Raw genomic sequence first — 14,293 nt, 5'->3', positions numbered from 1 at the left:
AGGTTCACACAGGAAGTAGTGACTGAGATAGCACTCAGGTCTAAGCAGTCTGAGTGCAGAGCCCATACCTACAACCATTGTGCTATATCCCCTCAATATAGTGTGCTTCAGTATTATTTACTAGTACTAAAGCATTAGAAATAACTACCCAGCGGTGGGACAATGGATAAATAAATTATGGTATACCAATATACTGGCATAGATATTGAAGCATATCTTTGAAAAATATTTAATGACATAAGGGAAAACTCATACTAGGTTTAAAAAGGTAGACAGAAAGCACATGAACAATATGATCCCATTTCTGTTAAAAATTAAGATGAAGGAAAACAAATAAACTTACTTAATGTTAACTCTCCAAATAGCTGAATTTTCTTTACCCTCTTCTATATTTTTAAATTTTTCTGTAATAACAGGTGGTATATGTATAACCAGGAATGTTTTTAAAATTAAATCTGTGACCAAGTGACTTTCTTTCTATGAACCTATCCCGAATTTTCTTTACCCTTTTCTATATTTTAAATTTTTTCTATAATAACAGGTGGTATATCTATAACCAGGAATTTTTTTAAATTAAATCTGTGACCAAGTGACTTTCTATGAACCTATCCCAAGGAATTATTTAAAAACTCAGACCAAGACTGGACACAACAATGTTTATCAAACTATTCTATATTAACAGAAACGTGAAAACAATGTATATCCATTGGTAAGCTAGTGTTTCAATTGTGGTACATCCATATGATGGAATATTACATAGTTGATAAAAATGTGTGAAAGGGTATCTTAGAACAGAAGGAAAAAATTTTAAATGTCAAATGACCAGAACAAGATATAAAGTTGTATGTAAAATAGAATCCCAATTAGAGTTTTAATATGTCTATTATTTGCATATTCATTTAGCAAATACTTATTGAGTACCCAGTATGTACCAAGCACTGTAGTCAGCACTACGGATACAACCATGAAAAAGATAGACATGGTCTCTTGCCTCACAAAGCATAAGTCTCATAGGAGATGCTGGAAGAGATGGAGTTGAAAGCACAGTCAGGGATTAGCCTTGGGTGAGAAGAAGAGCCCTTGTGTTGTAACAGAAATGAAGAAAGGAAGGGGTGGGCATGCCTGTCACTAAGTTTGTAAATTAGGGTATTGGAAATTCTTATCTGAAGGCAAGATAGTCTGATGATGAGTGTGGGTGAGTTGGTGAGGTTTGAGAAGCAGGAACAGTGTGGAATAATCTCTGATGAAAATGAGGCTGTTGGCTGGGGAAAACAGCTATGCTTTTTGAGTAGCATTGAAGCCCCAGTTGAGATTGAAAACTTTATTAATAATGACACCAGTTTTGTGGTTTTTAAATTTTTTTACCTTCTCAATGCAGTTGACCCTTAAACAGCATGGGTCTATTTTATGCAGGTTTGGATTGCACAGGTCTACTTTTGCGCAGTTTTGTTTTTTTGGTTTTTTTACAACCAAACACAGATGGAATATACTGTCTTTGCAGGATGTGAAACTCACATGTACAGAGACCAGCTTTTCACATAGGGAAGTTCTGCAGGGCTGCCTGTGGGACTTGAGTGTGTGTGCATGTTGATATATGCCTGAGTCCTAGAACCAGTTCCCCATCTATACCGTGGGGTGACTTTAGCAGTCAGGGTGTAGGTAGCGTATAGGCAGTTGTAGCTGGATTAATCTTGGATTGAGATTTTGACAGAAAAAATGAGGTCAGAGGAGAGTAGAGAATATTGACAAAAGTCATAGAAAGACATGAAATCTAGAGAAAATAATTGATTAAACAAGTGATGAACCTAGGAATCGAAAATAGGGAGGGGACAATGGTAGACAATGTTAGCAGAAGAAATCAACTACATTCACTATCAAGTCTGAGCTAAGTGAGGAAGAAAGTGAAACGGTGGGCTAAGACTGAAAGACAAGGAGAAAGTAAAGAGGGATGGGGCCCAGAAGTCTTATTGATGTTGAGGAACAGATAAAATATAATGAGAGGCCTACGATGAGAGATGGTTGTGCTCAAAGTAGGATACCTAGATTTTTATTGAGAGCTGTTGCTGGAATCACAAGATCTCAACAGTACGTCGCCCAGGCTAGAGTGCAGTGGCTATTCACAGGTGTGATCACAGTTCACTGTATTCTCCAACTCCTGGGCTCAAGCATTCCATCCACCTCAGCCTCCCGAGTAGCTGGAACTAAAGGGTGTGTACCACAACACCCAGTTATACATCCCCACATTACTGATTGTCCCTCTCCCTTTTGTCTTTAAAACAGAATATAAGAAGGAAACAACAGGCGACTGGGACCATTTGAGTCTCTCCCTGACAGTTGTCATAACCAGAATTCTGTTCCCTTCTCCCCAGAGATCCAGAAGATCTCTGGATCTTCTCTCTTTGCAACGTAAGGGTTAGGGCGTCAGTGTGTGTGTGTTATCATTAAACATTAGCCAGTAATTTTTGCTAATACTGATGTTGTCCACATTTGTTCTTTAGAAATAAATGGTATTGCTATTTTTAGTGAGAAGCCACTATTTTTAAGTATGTAGCCACATTTTAATCTTAATAACTTGTTTTTGTGATAAGAATAAGTAATACTAGATTGTTATTACTAGGCTTGCAGTGAAAAAGAGCGTCAGGATTTAGATCTCTAATTCAATTTATTATTTTATTTACTTCTTTTTTTCTTGCCCTGTCTTATGGTGCTGATAGCCCTCTAATTTTATTTATTTGTTTATTTATTTATTTATTTATTTTTTTGAGAGGAATCTTGCCCTGTCACCCAGGCTGGAGTGCAATGGTGCCATCTCGGCTCACTGTAACCTCCGCCTCCCAGGTTTAAGTGATTCTCCTGCCTCAGCCTCCTGAGTAGCTAGGATTACCAGTGGGCGCCACCATGCCTGGCTAATTTTTGTATTTTTAATAGAGACGGGTTTCACCATGTTGGTCAGGCTGGTCTTGAACTCCTGACCTCATAATCTGCCCTCCTCTGCCTCCCAGCCCTCTAATTTTAAATGAAGGCATTATTCTGGAGTGGGGACAAAAAAAGTTCCAGACTCAGAAGCTTTAATGTAATGCAAAGTGTTTTACATGTGTGTTTCATTTTAATTTTTATATTTCTATAGTGGCTGGGTATTAATCTTCTTATGTTAAGTATTTTATGTAGAATGTCTTTTTTGTCTTATAGTTATAGTCATTTAAATCTTGATTTCAGCTGATGAGTAAAGAATCTCCTGTCTCTGCTGGAAATGATGCCTATGTTGACCTTGATCGCCAGGTATATAATTTTACATTGTTTTTATTCATGAAAAGGTTGAAAAGGATAAGCTTCAGATGTTAATGAGAAGAATGGGTTAAAATTGCTTTTGGATTATATTGGTATAATTCTTTATATTTTACCTAAAATTTTAAGTACATAAGCTATTTTACTAATGGAATTTACACATTTATAATTAAGTTTGTAATTTGTAATAAAATGCATTTGCAATTAAAGTGCCATTGCATAACCTACTTTGAAATAGGTTAATTTTTTAGTTTATTGTGATTCCTGTTTTCTAATCATGAATTTTTATTTTTCTGTTAGTGATAGCAATGTGCCACATTTAACACAATAGATGTTACAGCTTATGATTATATGAATCATAAGAATAAATTCATGTCATTTGCTAGAAAAATGAAATATACAGTTGTCATTTTCTTGAAAAATGACATGTCAGATTCCTGGAAAATGACATGAATTTATTTTTATGATTTGTATCTAATGCAAAAGATACTTACCTTTTATTTCCTTTTGTCAGTTGAAGATGTCTTCTCGATCCCACCCCTCATTTCTGTGAAGTAGTGAATAATTAAATGCTCTGAAGAACTACTATATTTTTAAAGGAATCCTGCAATGTATTTTTATGATTTTAACAGAAAAGTTACTTTGTACTTTTAAATATCGCTTCCTTTTTTTTTTTTTTTTTTTTTTTTTTGAGACAGAGTCTCAGTCTGTCGCCCAGGCTAGAGTGCAGTGGCACTATCTCGGCTCACTGCAAGCTTCGCCTCCTGGGTTTTCACCATTCTCCTGCCTCAGCCTCCCCAGTAGCTGGGACTAAAGGCGCCTGCCTCCATGCCCAGCTAATTTTTTTTCTATTTTTAGTAGAGATGGGATTTCACCATGTTAGCCAGGATGGTCTTGATCTCCTGACCTTGTGATCCACCAGCCTCAGCCTCCCAAAGTGCTGGGATTACAGGCGTGAGCCGCCGCGCCTGGTCTAAATATCACTTCTTAATGAAGTGTTAATTACACTGTCAAGTTCTGTGTTCAAGCTGTTTTGTACATCTCACGCAATACATGAATAGAAATCTTTGTTTTCTTTGTCTTCTTTCACTCCCTCCCCATGGTTTCAAAATGTTTTGCAGAAAAACCTTTGGACATGTTGCAATTTTCACCCAAGCTTTAATTTTTTTTTTTTTTTTTTTTTTTTGTCTACTACACAGAGGTTTGGTCACATGAAATGAAGAGACAATAAAATTTTCTTTCAATCAATTTTTTTCATACTTTTGCTAACTTAAAGAGTTTATATAGTAATGAGATACAACTCAGGAATGTTTGGTTTATGTTGACAGTAAATAAATTTTTTAATGGTGCTACACAAATTAACATAAGATTTTTTCCTTCAGAAATATTTTTGTTTTCTTAATCTCAGGAGATGCAAATTTTCATCATATTCTAACTCTTTTCACGAGAGTTTTTGATAGTTTTTTTTTTTTTAACTTTAAGTTCTGAGATACCTGAGCAGAATGTGCAGGTCTGTTGCATAGGTATACGTGTGCCATGGTGGTTTGCTGTACCTATCAACCCATCATGTAGGTTTTAAGGCCTGCACTCATTAGGTATTTGTCCTAATGCTATCCCTCCCCTTGCCCTTCTATAAGATTTTGGTATGACTCTCCTTCGCCCACCCTCAGCGTAAGGTTTTAATATGACTAAAACACTTGTGTTGAAATGTTCTAGCTGCATATTCTAACAATTAAAATCCCTATTCCTCTAGCACATACATATTTTACGAAGGTAAAATTTCTCAGTTATTAAAGAATTATCCTTACCAAGAACCAGGTAGTCTAGATCAAAAAAGATGCATAAAAAAACTTGATATGGGGAATGAGCCAAATTCAAAGGACGGAAAAGACAAGACAGAGTAAAAGAAATTAAAGTTAAAAGTGCTGTCTTTGTACTCTTCCACAGGATTCTTGATTTCCTCCTGTACCCTTCCCTCTTCAGGAAAGAAAGGGGGGAAATGTTTTAATTCTGTGTTGAACATACAAATTATTAATTGTTACCACTTCATATTAAAATGTTTATCTCTTTGTTTCTAACCAGCTTAAGAAAACTACAGAGGAACTAAATGAAGCTTTGTCAGCAAAGGAAGAAATTGCTCAAAGATGCCATGAATTGGATATGCAGGTAGGAAATTTGTTCTGTGCACTGCCTCTTTGAAACATACCACTGTTAGTACCACCAAATGTGCTGTGTACTGCCATATAGTACATCTTAACTATAACGCAACTCCTTTTTAGGGAAAAAATGGCTGGGCGCAGTGACTTACACCTGTAATCCCAGCACTTTGAGAGGCTGAGGTGGGGGGTCACTTGAGCTCAAGAATTCGAGACCAGCCTGGCCAACATGGTGAAACCCCATCTCTACTAAAATACAAAAAATTAGCCGGGTGTGGTGGCGGGTGCCTGTAATCCCAGCTACCTGGGAGACTGAGGCAGGAGAATTGCTTGAACCTCGGAGGCAGAGGTTGCAGTGAGCAAGATTGTGCCACTGCACTCCAGCCTGGGTGACAGAGCAAGACTATGTCTCGAAAAAAAAAAATTTTAAGTAGAATTGTCAAAACAAAAAAATTCAAGAGCATAATTAAAGTTGAGAATACCTTTCACAAATAACAGACAAGAATAAGATTATTTGTCTGGAATTTACTTTGACTAAAGTGGGGGACATACATGGGAGACATAGTTGGCCATGTTTTGGTACTTGTTAAAGCTAGGTTATGCATATGTAGAGTTCATAATACTTTTGTAATAGAAGAAGCATTTTGCTTTGAAAGGCATATGAGTTGGTCATTGCATTGGATGCATATTGAAGAAAGTAATCACATCACACTTGTTGGGTTATCTAGGAAATAATATTTACAAAGTCATAATGTAAGTGCTGTTAATTGCATTTCAGATTTTAGAATTTATATACAAATGCTAAGAGTTATAAGATTACATTATTTTTATAAGCAGAATATAAGTATCTTTAGTAACATAAAATTAAATTTATATACTGAGATTGGCAAACTACGGCTTGCTTTCTGTTTTTACAAATACAATTTTATCATGGCTCCTTTATGTATTGTCTGTGGCTCCTTTCAGGCTTCAATGACAGAGTGGAGTACTTGCCTAAAACATTTACAATATGGTCCTTTACACCAGAACAGTTTGCCAATCTCAGGTATGGACAGATTGCAAAATGAATGATAGTGTTGCAGAGAGGTTATGAGAAGAGAAGAGGTAGCCCTACAGCATGTTTTGCTGTGGAGAAAACAGCAACACAGTCATAAGCATGTAATCTTTAATGTAAACTTTATTGGTTTTCAACATTTAGAATTGTCCTATAGAGAAACATTATTGTAAAAGTTAAGATGCCAATGACAGAGTTTGAGAAGTAAAACAGGAGTGATGAAGGAAAGGGACAGCCAGAAATGATGGCTTTCATCTTACCAAGTAGGACATCTAGAACTACTTCTACAGGGAGACAATCATTACATGGCTAACTGCTCCTTGTCATCCAACCTCAGCTCAAAAATCACCTGATTTATTTGTCATAAAATGTCAGGCACTGGAATGCATCAGGCACTGAAGTAGGTCTAAAGTAGGTCTCTTCAGGAAGGCCTTCCATGTTGAGTAATCCCAAATAATCAACCAGTCTTTTTTGTTGTTCTTATTTTAATTCTCTGTGTACTAGGCTGTATTGTTATAAAGAAATACCCAAGGCTGGGTAATTTATAAAGAAAAAAGACGTTTAATTGGCTCACGGTTCTGCAAGCTTTCCAGCATGGCTCCAGCATCTGCTTCTGGTGAGGGCCTCAGGAAGCTTCCAATCATGGCAGAAGGCAAAGGGGAAGCAGCTGTGTCACATGGCAAGAGCAGGAGCAAGGGGTGGAAAGTTGCCATACGCTTTTAAACAACCAGGTCTTGCAAGAATTCCCTCACTTATGAGGACACTACCAAGCCATTCATTAGTGATCCAGTGCTGTGATCCAAACATCTCCCACCAGGCCCCACCTCCAACATTCGGGACTACATTTCAACATGAGATTTGGAGAGGATAAATATCCAAACCATATCACTCTGCATAGCACTTTTTATTTCTAGTTTTTACATGTATTTATTAATTTACTTTCTTGTACAATGATTTGTTTTTACTTATAATTTGTTTCGAATATATAACACATGAGTAAGAACTTCCCTTTTTTCATCTCCATATCCCTTGCACTTAGAAAAGTGCAAGGATACCATACCTAGCTCATAGTAGGTGAGTGAGTGAATGAGTGAGTGGGTGGGTGACTGAGTGAAATATCAATAAGTAGTTTAAAGTTGCAGAGGTGATCAGTGAAGGAAGTGAGAATAGTGATTATATTTATGGTAGGAAGGAATGGCACAAGTTGCTGTAATCAAACATGTCAGAGGAGAGAGTCACTAGATAATGTCTAAGGTTGATAAGTCAAATAATTGTGTAACATTATTTAGATATGGAAAGTAACAACCAAAAGCAGTAAAATTAGGAACAGTAAAAACTATTCTCTGGCCGGGCGCGGTGGCTCAAGCCTGTAATCCCAGCACTTTGGGAGGCCGAGACGGGCGGATCACGAGGTCAGGAGATCGAGACCATCCTGGCTAACACGGTGAAACCCCCTCTCTACTAAAAAAATACAAAAAAAAACTAGCCGGGCGAGGTGGTGGGCGCCTGTAGTCCCAGCTACTCGGGAGGCTGAGGCAGGAGAATGGCGTAAACCCGGGAGGCGGAGCTTGCAGTGAGCTGAGATCCGGCCACTGCACTCCAGCCTGGGCGACAGAGCGAGACTCCATCTCAAAAAAAAAAAAAAAAAAAAAAAAAAAAGAAAAAAAAAAAAACAACTATTCTCTGGAGAGTGGGAAAACTCCATAGGAAACTGTAGCTTTTCGTTCGTTATAAGCCCCTTTGCTTTGTTATTTTCTTAAATAATCATGTTTATGTTTCGTTTTGTTTTTTGAGACAGGGTCTCACTCTGTCACCCATGCTGGAGTGCAGTGGTGCAATCTTGGTTCACTGCAACCTCCGCCTCCTGGGCTAAAGCAATCTTCCCACCACAGCCTCCTGAGTAGCAGGGATTACAAGCGCACACCACGACGCCCAGCTAATTTTTTTATGTTTTGTACAGTTGGGGTTTTGCCATATTGCCCAGGCTGGTCTTGAACTCCTGAGCTCCAGTGATCTGCCCACCTCCATCTCCCAAAGTGCTGGGATTACAAGTGTGAACCACCACGTCTGGCTCATCATTTTGTTTTTTGAGACAGGGTCATGCTCTGTCTGTCATTTAGGGTGAAGTGCAGTGGCATGATCACAGCTTGGTGCAATCAACTTCTTGGGCTCAAGTGATCCTCCCACCTTAGCCTTCCAAATAGCTGGGGCCACAGGCACATACCACCAGGCTTGGCTTAATTTTTGTTTTTTTTTTTTTTTTTTTTTTTTTTTTTTTTGTGGAAATGGGATCTTGTTATGCTACCAGGCTGGTCTCAAACTCCTGGCCCCAAGCAGTCGTACCACCTTGGCCTCCCAAAGTGCTTGGATTGTAGGCATGAGCCACTGTACCTGCCCTGTTTTTTGTTTTGTTTTGTTTTGTTTTGTTTTTGAAACAGAGTCTTGCTCTGTCGTCCAGGATGGAGTGCAGTGGTGTGATCACGGCTCACTGCAGCCTCGACCTCTTGGACTCGAGCAATCCTCCTGCCTCAACCTCCCAAGTAGTGGGGACCACAGGCATTCACCACCACACCCAGCTAATTTTTTATTTTTTGTGGAGACAGGGTCTCACTGTGTTGCCCAGGCTGTTCTCCAACTCCTAGCTCAAGTAATTCTCCTCCCTCAGTCTCCCAAAGTACAAGGATTACAGGCATGAGCCACCATGCCAGCCATGTTTGTTTTGAAAATTAGATTCTTTTTGTCTGTTGTTTGTGTGTAAAATGGAGTTCTGCTATATATATTGACTTTTTTTGGTCTGACTTCTTTTTTTATGGTGTTTTTTTTGTTTGTTTGTTTTTTTGAGACTAAGTCTTGCTCTTGTCCCCTAGGCTGGAGTGCAATGGCAAGATCTTAGCTCGCTGCAACCTCTGCTTCCCAGGTTCAAGCGATTCTCTTGCCTCAGCCTCCTGAGTAGCTGGGATTACAGGCATTTGCCACCATGCCCGGCTAATTTTTGTATTTTTAGCAGAGATGGGGTTTCACCATGTTGGCCAGGCTGGTCTCGAACTCCTGACCTCAGGTGATTCACCCGCCTCGGCCTCCCAAAGTACTGGGATTACAGGCGTGAGCCACGGTGCCCGGCCTTTTGTCTGACTTCTTACATTATTTTGAGATTCATCTGTATTGTAGCTGTAAATTCTTAATTATTTTTTATTGCTGAGTAGTTTTCTTTTATACAGGTTGAGTATTCCATATCTGAAATTCGTGATATTTTTGGATTTGGGGATATTTGCATTATATACTTACTGGTTGAGTGTCCTAAATCCCAAAATCCAAAAGCTGAAATGGCTCGAATGAGCATTTCTTTTGAGTATCATGTAGGTGCTCAGAAACATTCAGATTTTGAAGCATTTCTCAGTTTGGATTTTTAGATTTGGGATGTTCAACCTATATGATATACTGCAAATCATTCAGTCATTTGCTTGTTGGCAGATGTTTGGGTTGTTTCCAGTTTTCCTCCATCACAAATGAAGCTGCTATGAACATTCTTCCTAAGTCTTCGTGTGGGCATATGCTTTTATTTCTCTTGAGTAAATACCTAGGAGTAGGATGGCTAAATCAGTCATGTGGTTGTTGCATGTTTAATTATTTAAGAAACTGCTAAACTATTTTCCGAAGTGTTTGAAACATGTTATATTCTCACCACAAGTTTCTTTGCCAACATTTGGTACAGTCAGTCTTTTTAATTTTGTTTATTCTAGTGGGAGTGTAGTTATATAATATTGTGATTTTAATTTGCATTTCCTTGATAGCTAATGATTATTTATTAGTGTGCTTATTTGCCATCTCTGTATCTTGTCTGGTGAGGTGTTTTTTCAAATATGAAGTAGGAATGAATTGTCACTCTTATATCTTGCTCTGCACGTGCAGTATTCCAAAATGATGTAAATGTTTTAAGTGGAGATTGATTGTACTTCTTTAAAAATAGGCTTTAATGGCCGGTGCGGTGGTTCACGCCTGTAATCCCAGCACTTTGGGAGGCCGAGGCGGGCGGATCATGAGGTCAGGAGATCAAGACCATTCTGGCTGACACGGTGAAACCACGTCTTTACTAAAAACACAAAAAATTAGCCAGGCATGGTGGTGGGCACTTGTAGTCCCAGCTACTCGGAAGGCTGAGGCAGGAAAATGACATGAACCTGGGAGGCGGAGCTTGCAGTGAACCGGGATCATGCCACTGCACTCCAGCCTGAGTGACAGCGAGACTCCACCTCAAAATATATATATATAGGCTTTAATTTGTAATGGTAATTCACAAGTGATTGAGCTGATGCCAGTGTAATTAGAAGAAATAACTGCCATCGTCCTGTATTCCAACAGGTTGCAGCATTGCAGGAAGAGAAAAGTAGTTTGTTGGCAGAGAATCAGGTATTAATGGAAAGACTCAATCAATCTGATTCTATAGAAGACCCTAACAGTCCAGCAGGAAGAAGGCATTTGCAGCTCCAGACTCAATTAGAACAGCTCCAAGAAGAAACATTCAGGTAAAAGACAACTCATTAAAATCTGATTTTTAAAAATTTGTTAGCTGTCATTTAAAGTTAAGAATATATTGGCCAGGCACATTGGCCCATGCCTGGAATCCCAGCACTTTGGGAGGCTGAGGCGGGCTGATTGCTTGAGTTCAGGGATTCAAAATCAGCCTGGCTAACATGATGAAACCCCATCTCTACTAAAAATACAAAAATTAGCCAGGCATGATGGCGGGTGCCTGTAATCCCAGCTACTCGGGAGGCTTGACATGAGAATTGCATGAACTGGGGGTGTGGAGATTTCAGTGAGCTGAGATCGTGCCATTGCACCCCCAGCCTGGGTAACAGAACGAGACTGTCTCAAAAAAAAAAAAAAAAAAAAAAAAAAAAAAAAAAAAAAGATTATAATGTTAGGACTTCTGGGAACCTGTAGACCATTGAGGCTCCATAATGAACAACTTCTCAGAATCTCCTCATACAACATGAAACTACTTCACATCTAGGAAATGTTCTATCAGAGCGCCACCTTCCTTATTACTTGAAGACAGAATGCCAGAATAACTGAGTGACAGGAAGAAATCAGACACCAGCCCTCCACCCCACACCTGCCCCTCTGGGAAACAAAGGTGACTGAGGAAACTTTCAAGAAAGACTGAGGAAGAACATTTGTGAAGCGGCCTGCAGGCGAGTTGGCATGATCACCAGAAAGATTAAATTTCACTGAAAATCTGAAATGACTTTTGTTTGGAAAAGTAATGGTCAGAGTAGACCATAAACCACAGATTAGGGGTTGCAAAATAAGCACATCTTCGGGAAGAGCCAGATGCCATGAAAAGTTGCAGGCAGGGATTTTTAAAAGACAGATGGATTTATAGACTTATAGAAATCTATATATATGTGTGTGTGTGTATGTGTGTGTTTATAGAAATAGGCTTATTTAAAGGGGTGAGCTGATTTAAAAGGACAGACAAGATTTAAAGGAACAATATTTCAGACATATTCTGTGGGAAGAAAAGTCCAAAAGAAAGGAAGAAGGGCCCTTTGACCTTTGGGTGGTGAAAGGAAAAAGAAGAAAAAGGAAAATATGTTCTGCAAGATAAGACAGAAGCACAAAATTGAAAGACTTATTAAGAGTCTGAAGAAAATACTTTGTTACGGTTTACTAAAAAGTGCATCATGACTTGTTTCTTACCTAGCCATAGATTTCTAGTGTTAAAACAGAGAAATTAAACATCAATTAGATTTTTACTTTACTGAGTAACTGAGTATGGTAACATAACTACTATTCTCGTTATTCCTTAGTGAAATGTTTCTGGATTTTTTTTTTTCTTTCACCTTAACAGGAAAAAGTAATAAACTTTTCTTAGGCTCCTTAGAAACCTTAGAAACAGTCCATTCCCTTTGGTCCACATCAGTAGTTCAAAGAATGGTCGAGGCTCCTGGAGGTCCTCTGAGACCATTTTGAAGAATCTGCAAGACCCTCTGTTTTCCAACTATGTGTCTGCAAGGCTAGATTTTCTTCATATACTTCAGCCAAAAACAACATGTCACCAACAGATGAGTGTAGAAACAAATATGAGAACCCAGCTGTCTTCTATTAAAACAGATAATAGAATCACAAAAATGTAAAACAGTGCCACTCTTCTCACTTTTTTGTTTTAGAAAATAGTTATTTTTCGTAAACAGTATGTTGTTTTTATTAACATAATGGGTTTATTACTGTAAGCCACTGTGCCAGACCATATGTGTTAATTTTATAATTTTAAAAGCCCTTAAATAAATTGTATCTGCAGTTCTGAAAAGCATTGCATGTTGTCTTGCCTTCTGGTAGGGAAATAGTAACCAGTTGTCACCGTTCCCAAGACTTGGGACAGTGGAGTCCATTTTTATGACAGTTAATATTTGAGAATGCAGCTTGTGGCCACTAACATGGGAGACATATTCAAGAAGGCTTTATTCTCATGCTTTATATTTTTCTTTTACTGTTCTAAGGAGAATGAGGAGGCAGTAAATAGTGCTTTCTTGATCTATTATGTATTGGTTACAGACTAGAAGCAGCCAAAGATGATTATCGAATACGCTGTGAAGAGTTAGAAAAGGAGATCTCTGAACTTCGGCAACAGAATGATGAACTGACCACTTTGGCAGATGAAGCTCAGTCTCTGAAAGATGAGATCGACGTGCTGAGGTAAAAACCTCACCTTCACCTTCACTGCCCAGCACAGTTTGGCTCTAGTGTTAGAAACTCTAGGGTTTCTGAGCATCTAGCAAGCTTAAGAGCCAGGCTACCTGGGCTGAGATCCCGGGTCTACTGCTCATGCAACCTCTGTATGGCCGTTTGCTCATCTGCAAAATGGAAACAATACACATGCCTACCTCAGGTTTATATGAGGAATTGAGTGAATTTATATTTGTAAACACTTGCAACAGTGTCTGGCAATTAAGTGATACACAAGTGTTTGTAAAATAGAAATTCTGACTATCACTTCTTACTTGTACAGCTCTGGAACTGTTCTCTCGCCACGCCCGCAAGGCCTCATTTTCTTGCTGGGCCTTGTTGTTATCCCTTCAGTTCTCTCATGAGGTGCCTCACTCCCTGCCACCTCATTTTTTCACTCCTTGTACAGTCTCCTATCCTCTGTTGATTATCTCAACCATCTACATTTTCTACTTTTGCTCTTTGAATACTGAGAACAGGGGAAATGCGTAATTGATAGTTTTGTGCTGCTGCCAGTCGGTGGCTTCCTTCTGAGCTGGGTTCTTCCCAATGACCCGCCCTCCCCCTGCTCATTGTCTCACTCACAGCCATTCCGATTCTTCAGGATTCTACTTCCCTGGCTGCCCTCCCCCCACACCTCCCATGCCTTAGTCTCAATAGATGACCTTGTCTCCTATAGCAGGGAAGAAAGAGGCCATGAACTGCTGGACTCTCCCTGTCTTTTGTCTCCTGCACCTCTAAACTTCACTGGGTTCCCATCCACCCTTTCTTTAGAGAGTGTAAACCTGTTATTCTTCCTCCTGTTCAGGGCTAATTCCTTCTTCAGTGCTCTGGACCTCCACCTTTCTGGCCTACACAGGGACTGTGTTACATCAATCCTCATTTCTTTTGCCTTTTGGATCTCTCTCCTTTGTACACATACATGCACATGCACATTTAGGTCTCTTTAATCTTAAAAAGAGAGGGAGTTATTACTCTCTCCTTCCCACCAGAACCAAACTTAGATTACATAAGGTAAAACTGACGTTCTCTCCTCGACCCTACTATCTGCCCACACTGCCCCACTGAA

At 39.1% G+C, this 14,293-nt stretch overlaps 1 protein-coding gene across 1 annotated transcript in view; it reads left to right on the top strand.

Annotated features, from left to right (window-relative positions):
* HOOK3 (hook microtubule tethering protein 3) overlaps positions 1 to 14,293 on the top strand; it is a 137,895-nt gene that overhangs the window by 60,511 nt on the left and 63,091 nt on the right. The window contains exons 7-10 of the mRNA XM_050800387.1: positions 3,217 to 3,279; positions 5,368 to 5,451; positions 10,855 to 11,018; positions 13,054 to 13,194. Of these exons, the coding sequence (XP_050656344.1) occupies positions 3,217 to 3,279; positions 5,368 to 5,451; positions 10,855 to 11,018; positions 13,054 to 13,194 (452 nt within the window). The remainder of the gene's footprint in view (positions 1 to 3,216; positions 3,280 to 5,367; positions 5,452 to 10,854; positions 11,019 to 13,053; positions 13,195 to 14,293) is intronic.

Source organism: Macaca thibetana, chromosome 8 (genome assembly GCF_024542745.1).
Source record: "Macaca thibetana thibetana isolate TM-01 chromosome 8, ASM2454274v1, whole genome shotgun sequence".
NCBI classification, from domain to species: domain Eukaryota; kingdom Metazoa; phylum Chordata; class Mammalia; order Primates; family Cercopithecidae; genus Macaca; species Macaca thibetana.
The sequence above is the reverse complement of the archived record's forward strand: the minus strand, read 5'-3'. Positions and strand labels throughout refer to the sequence as shown.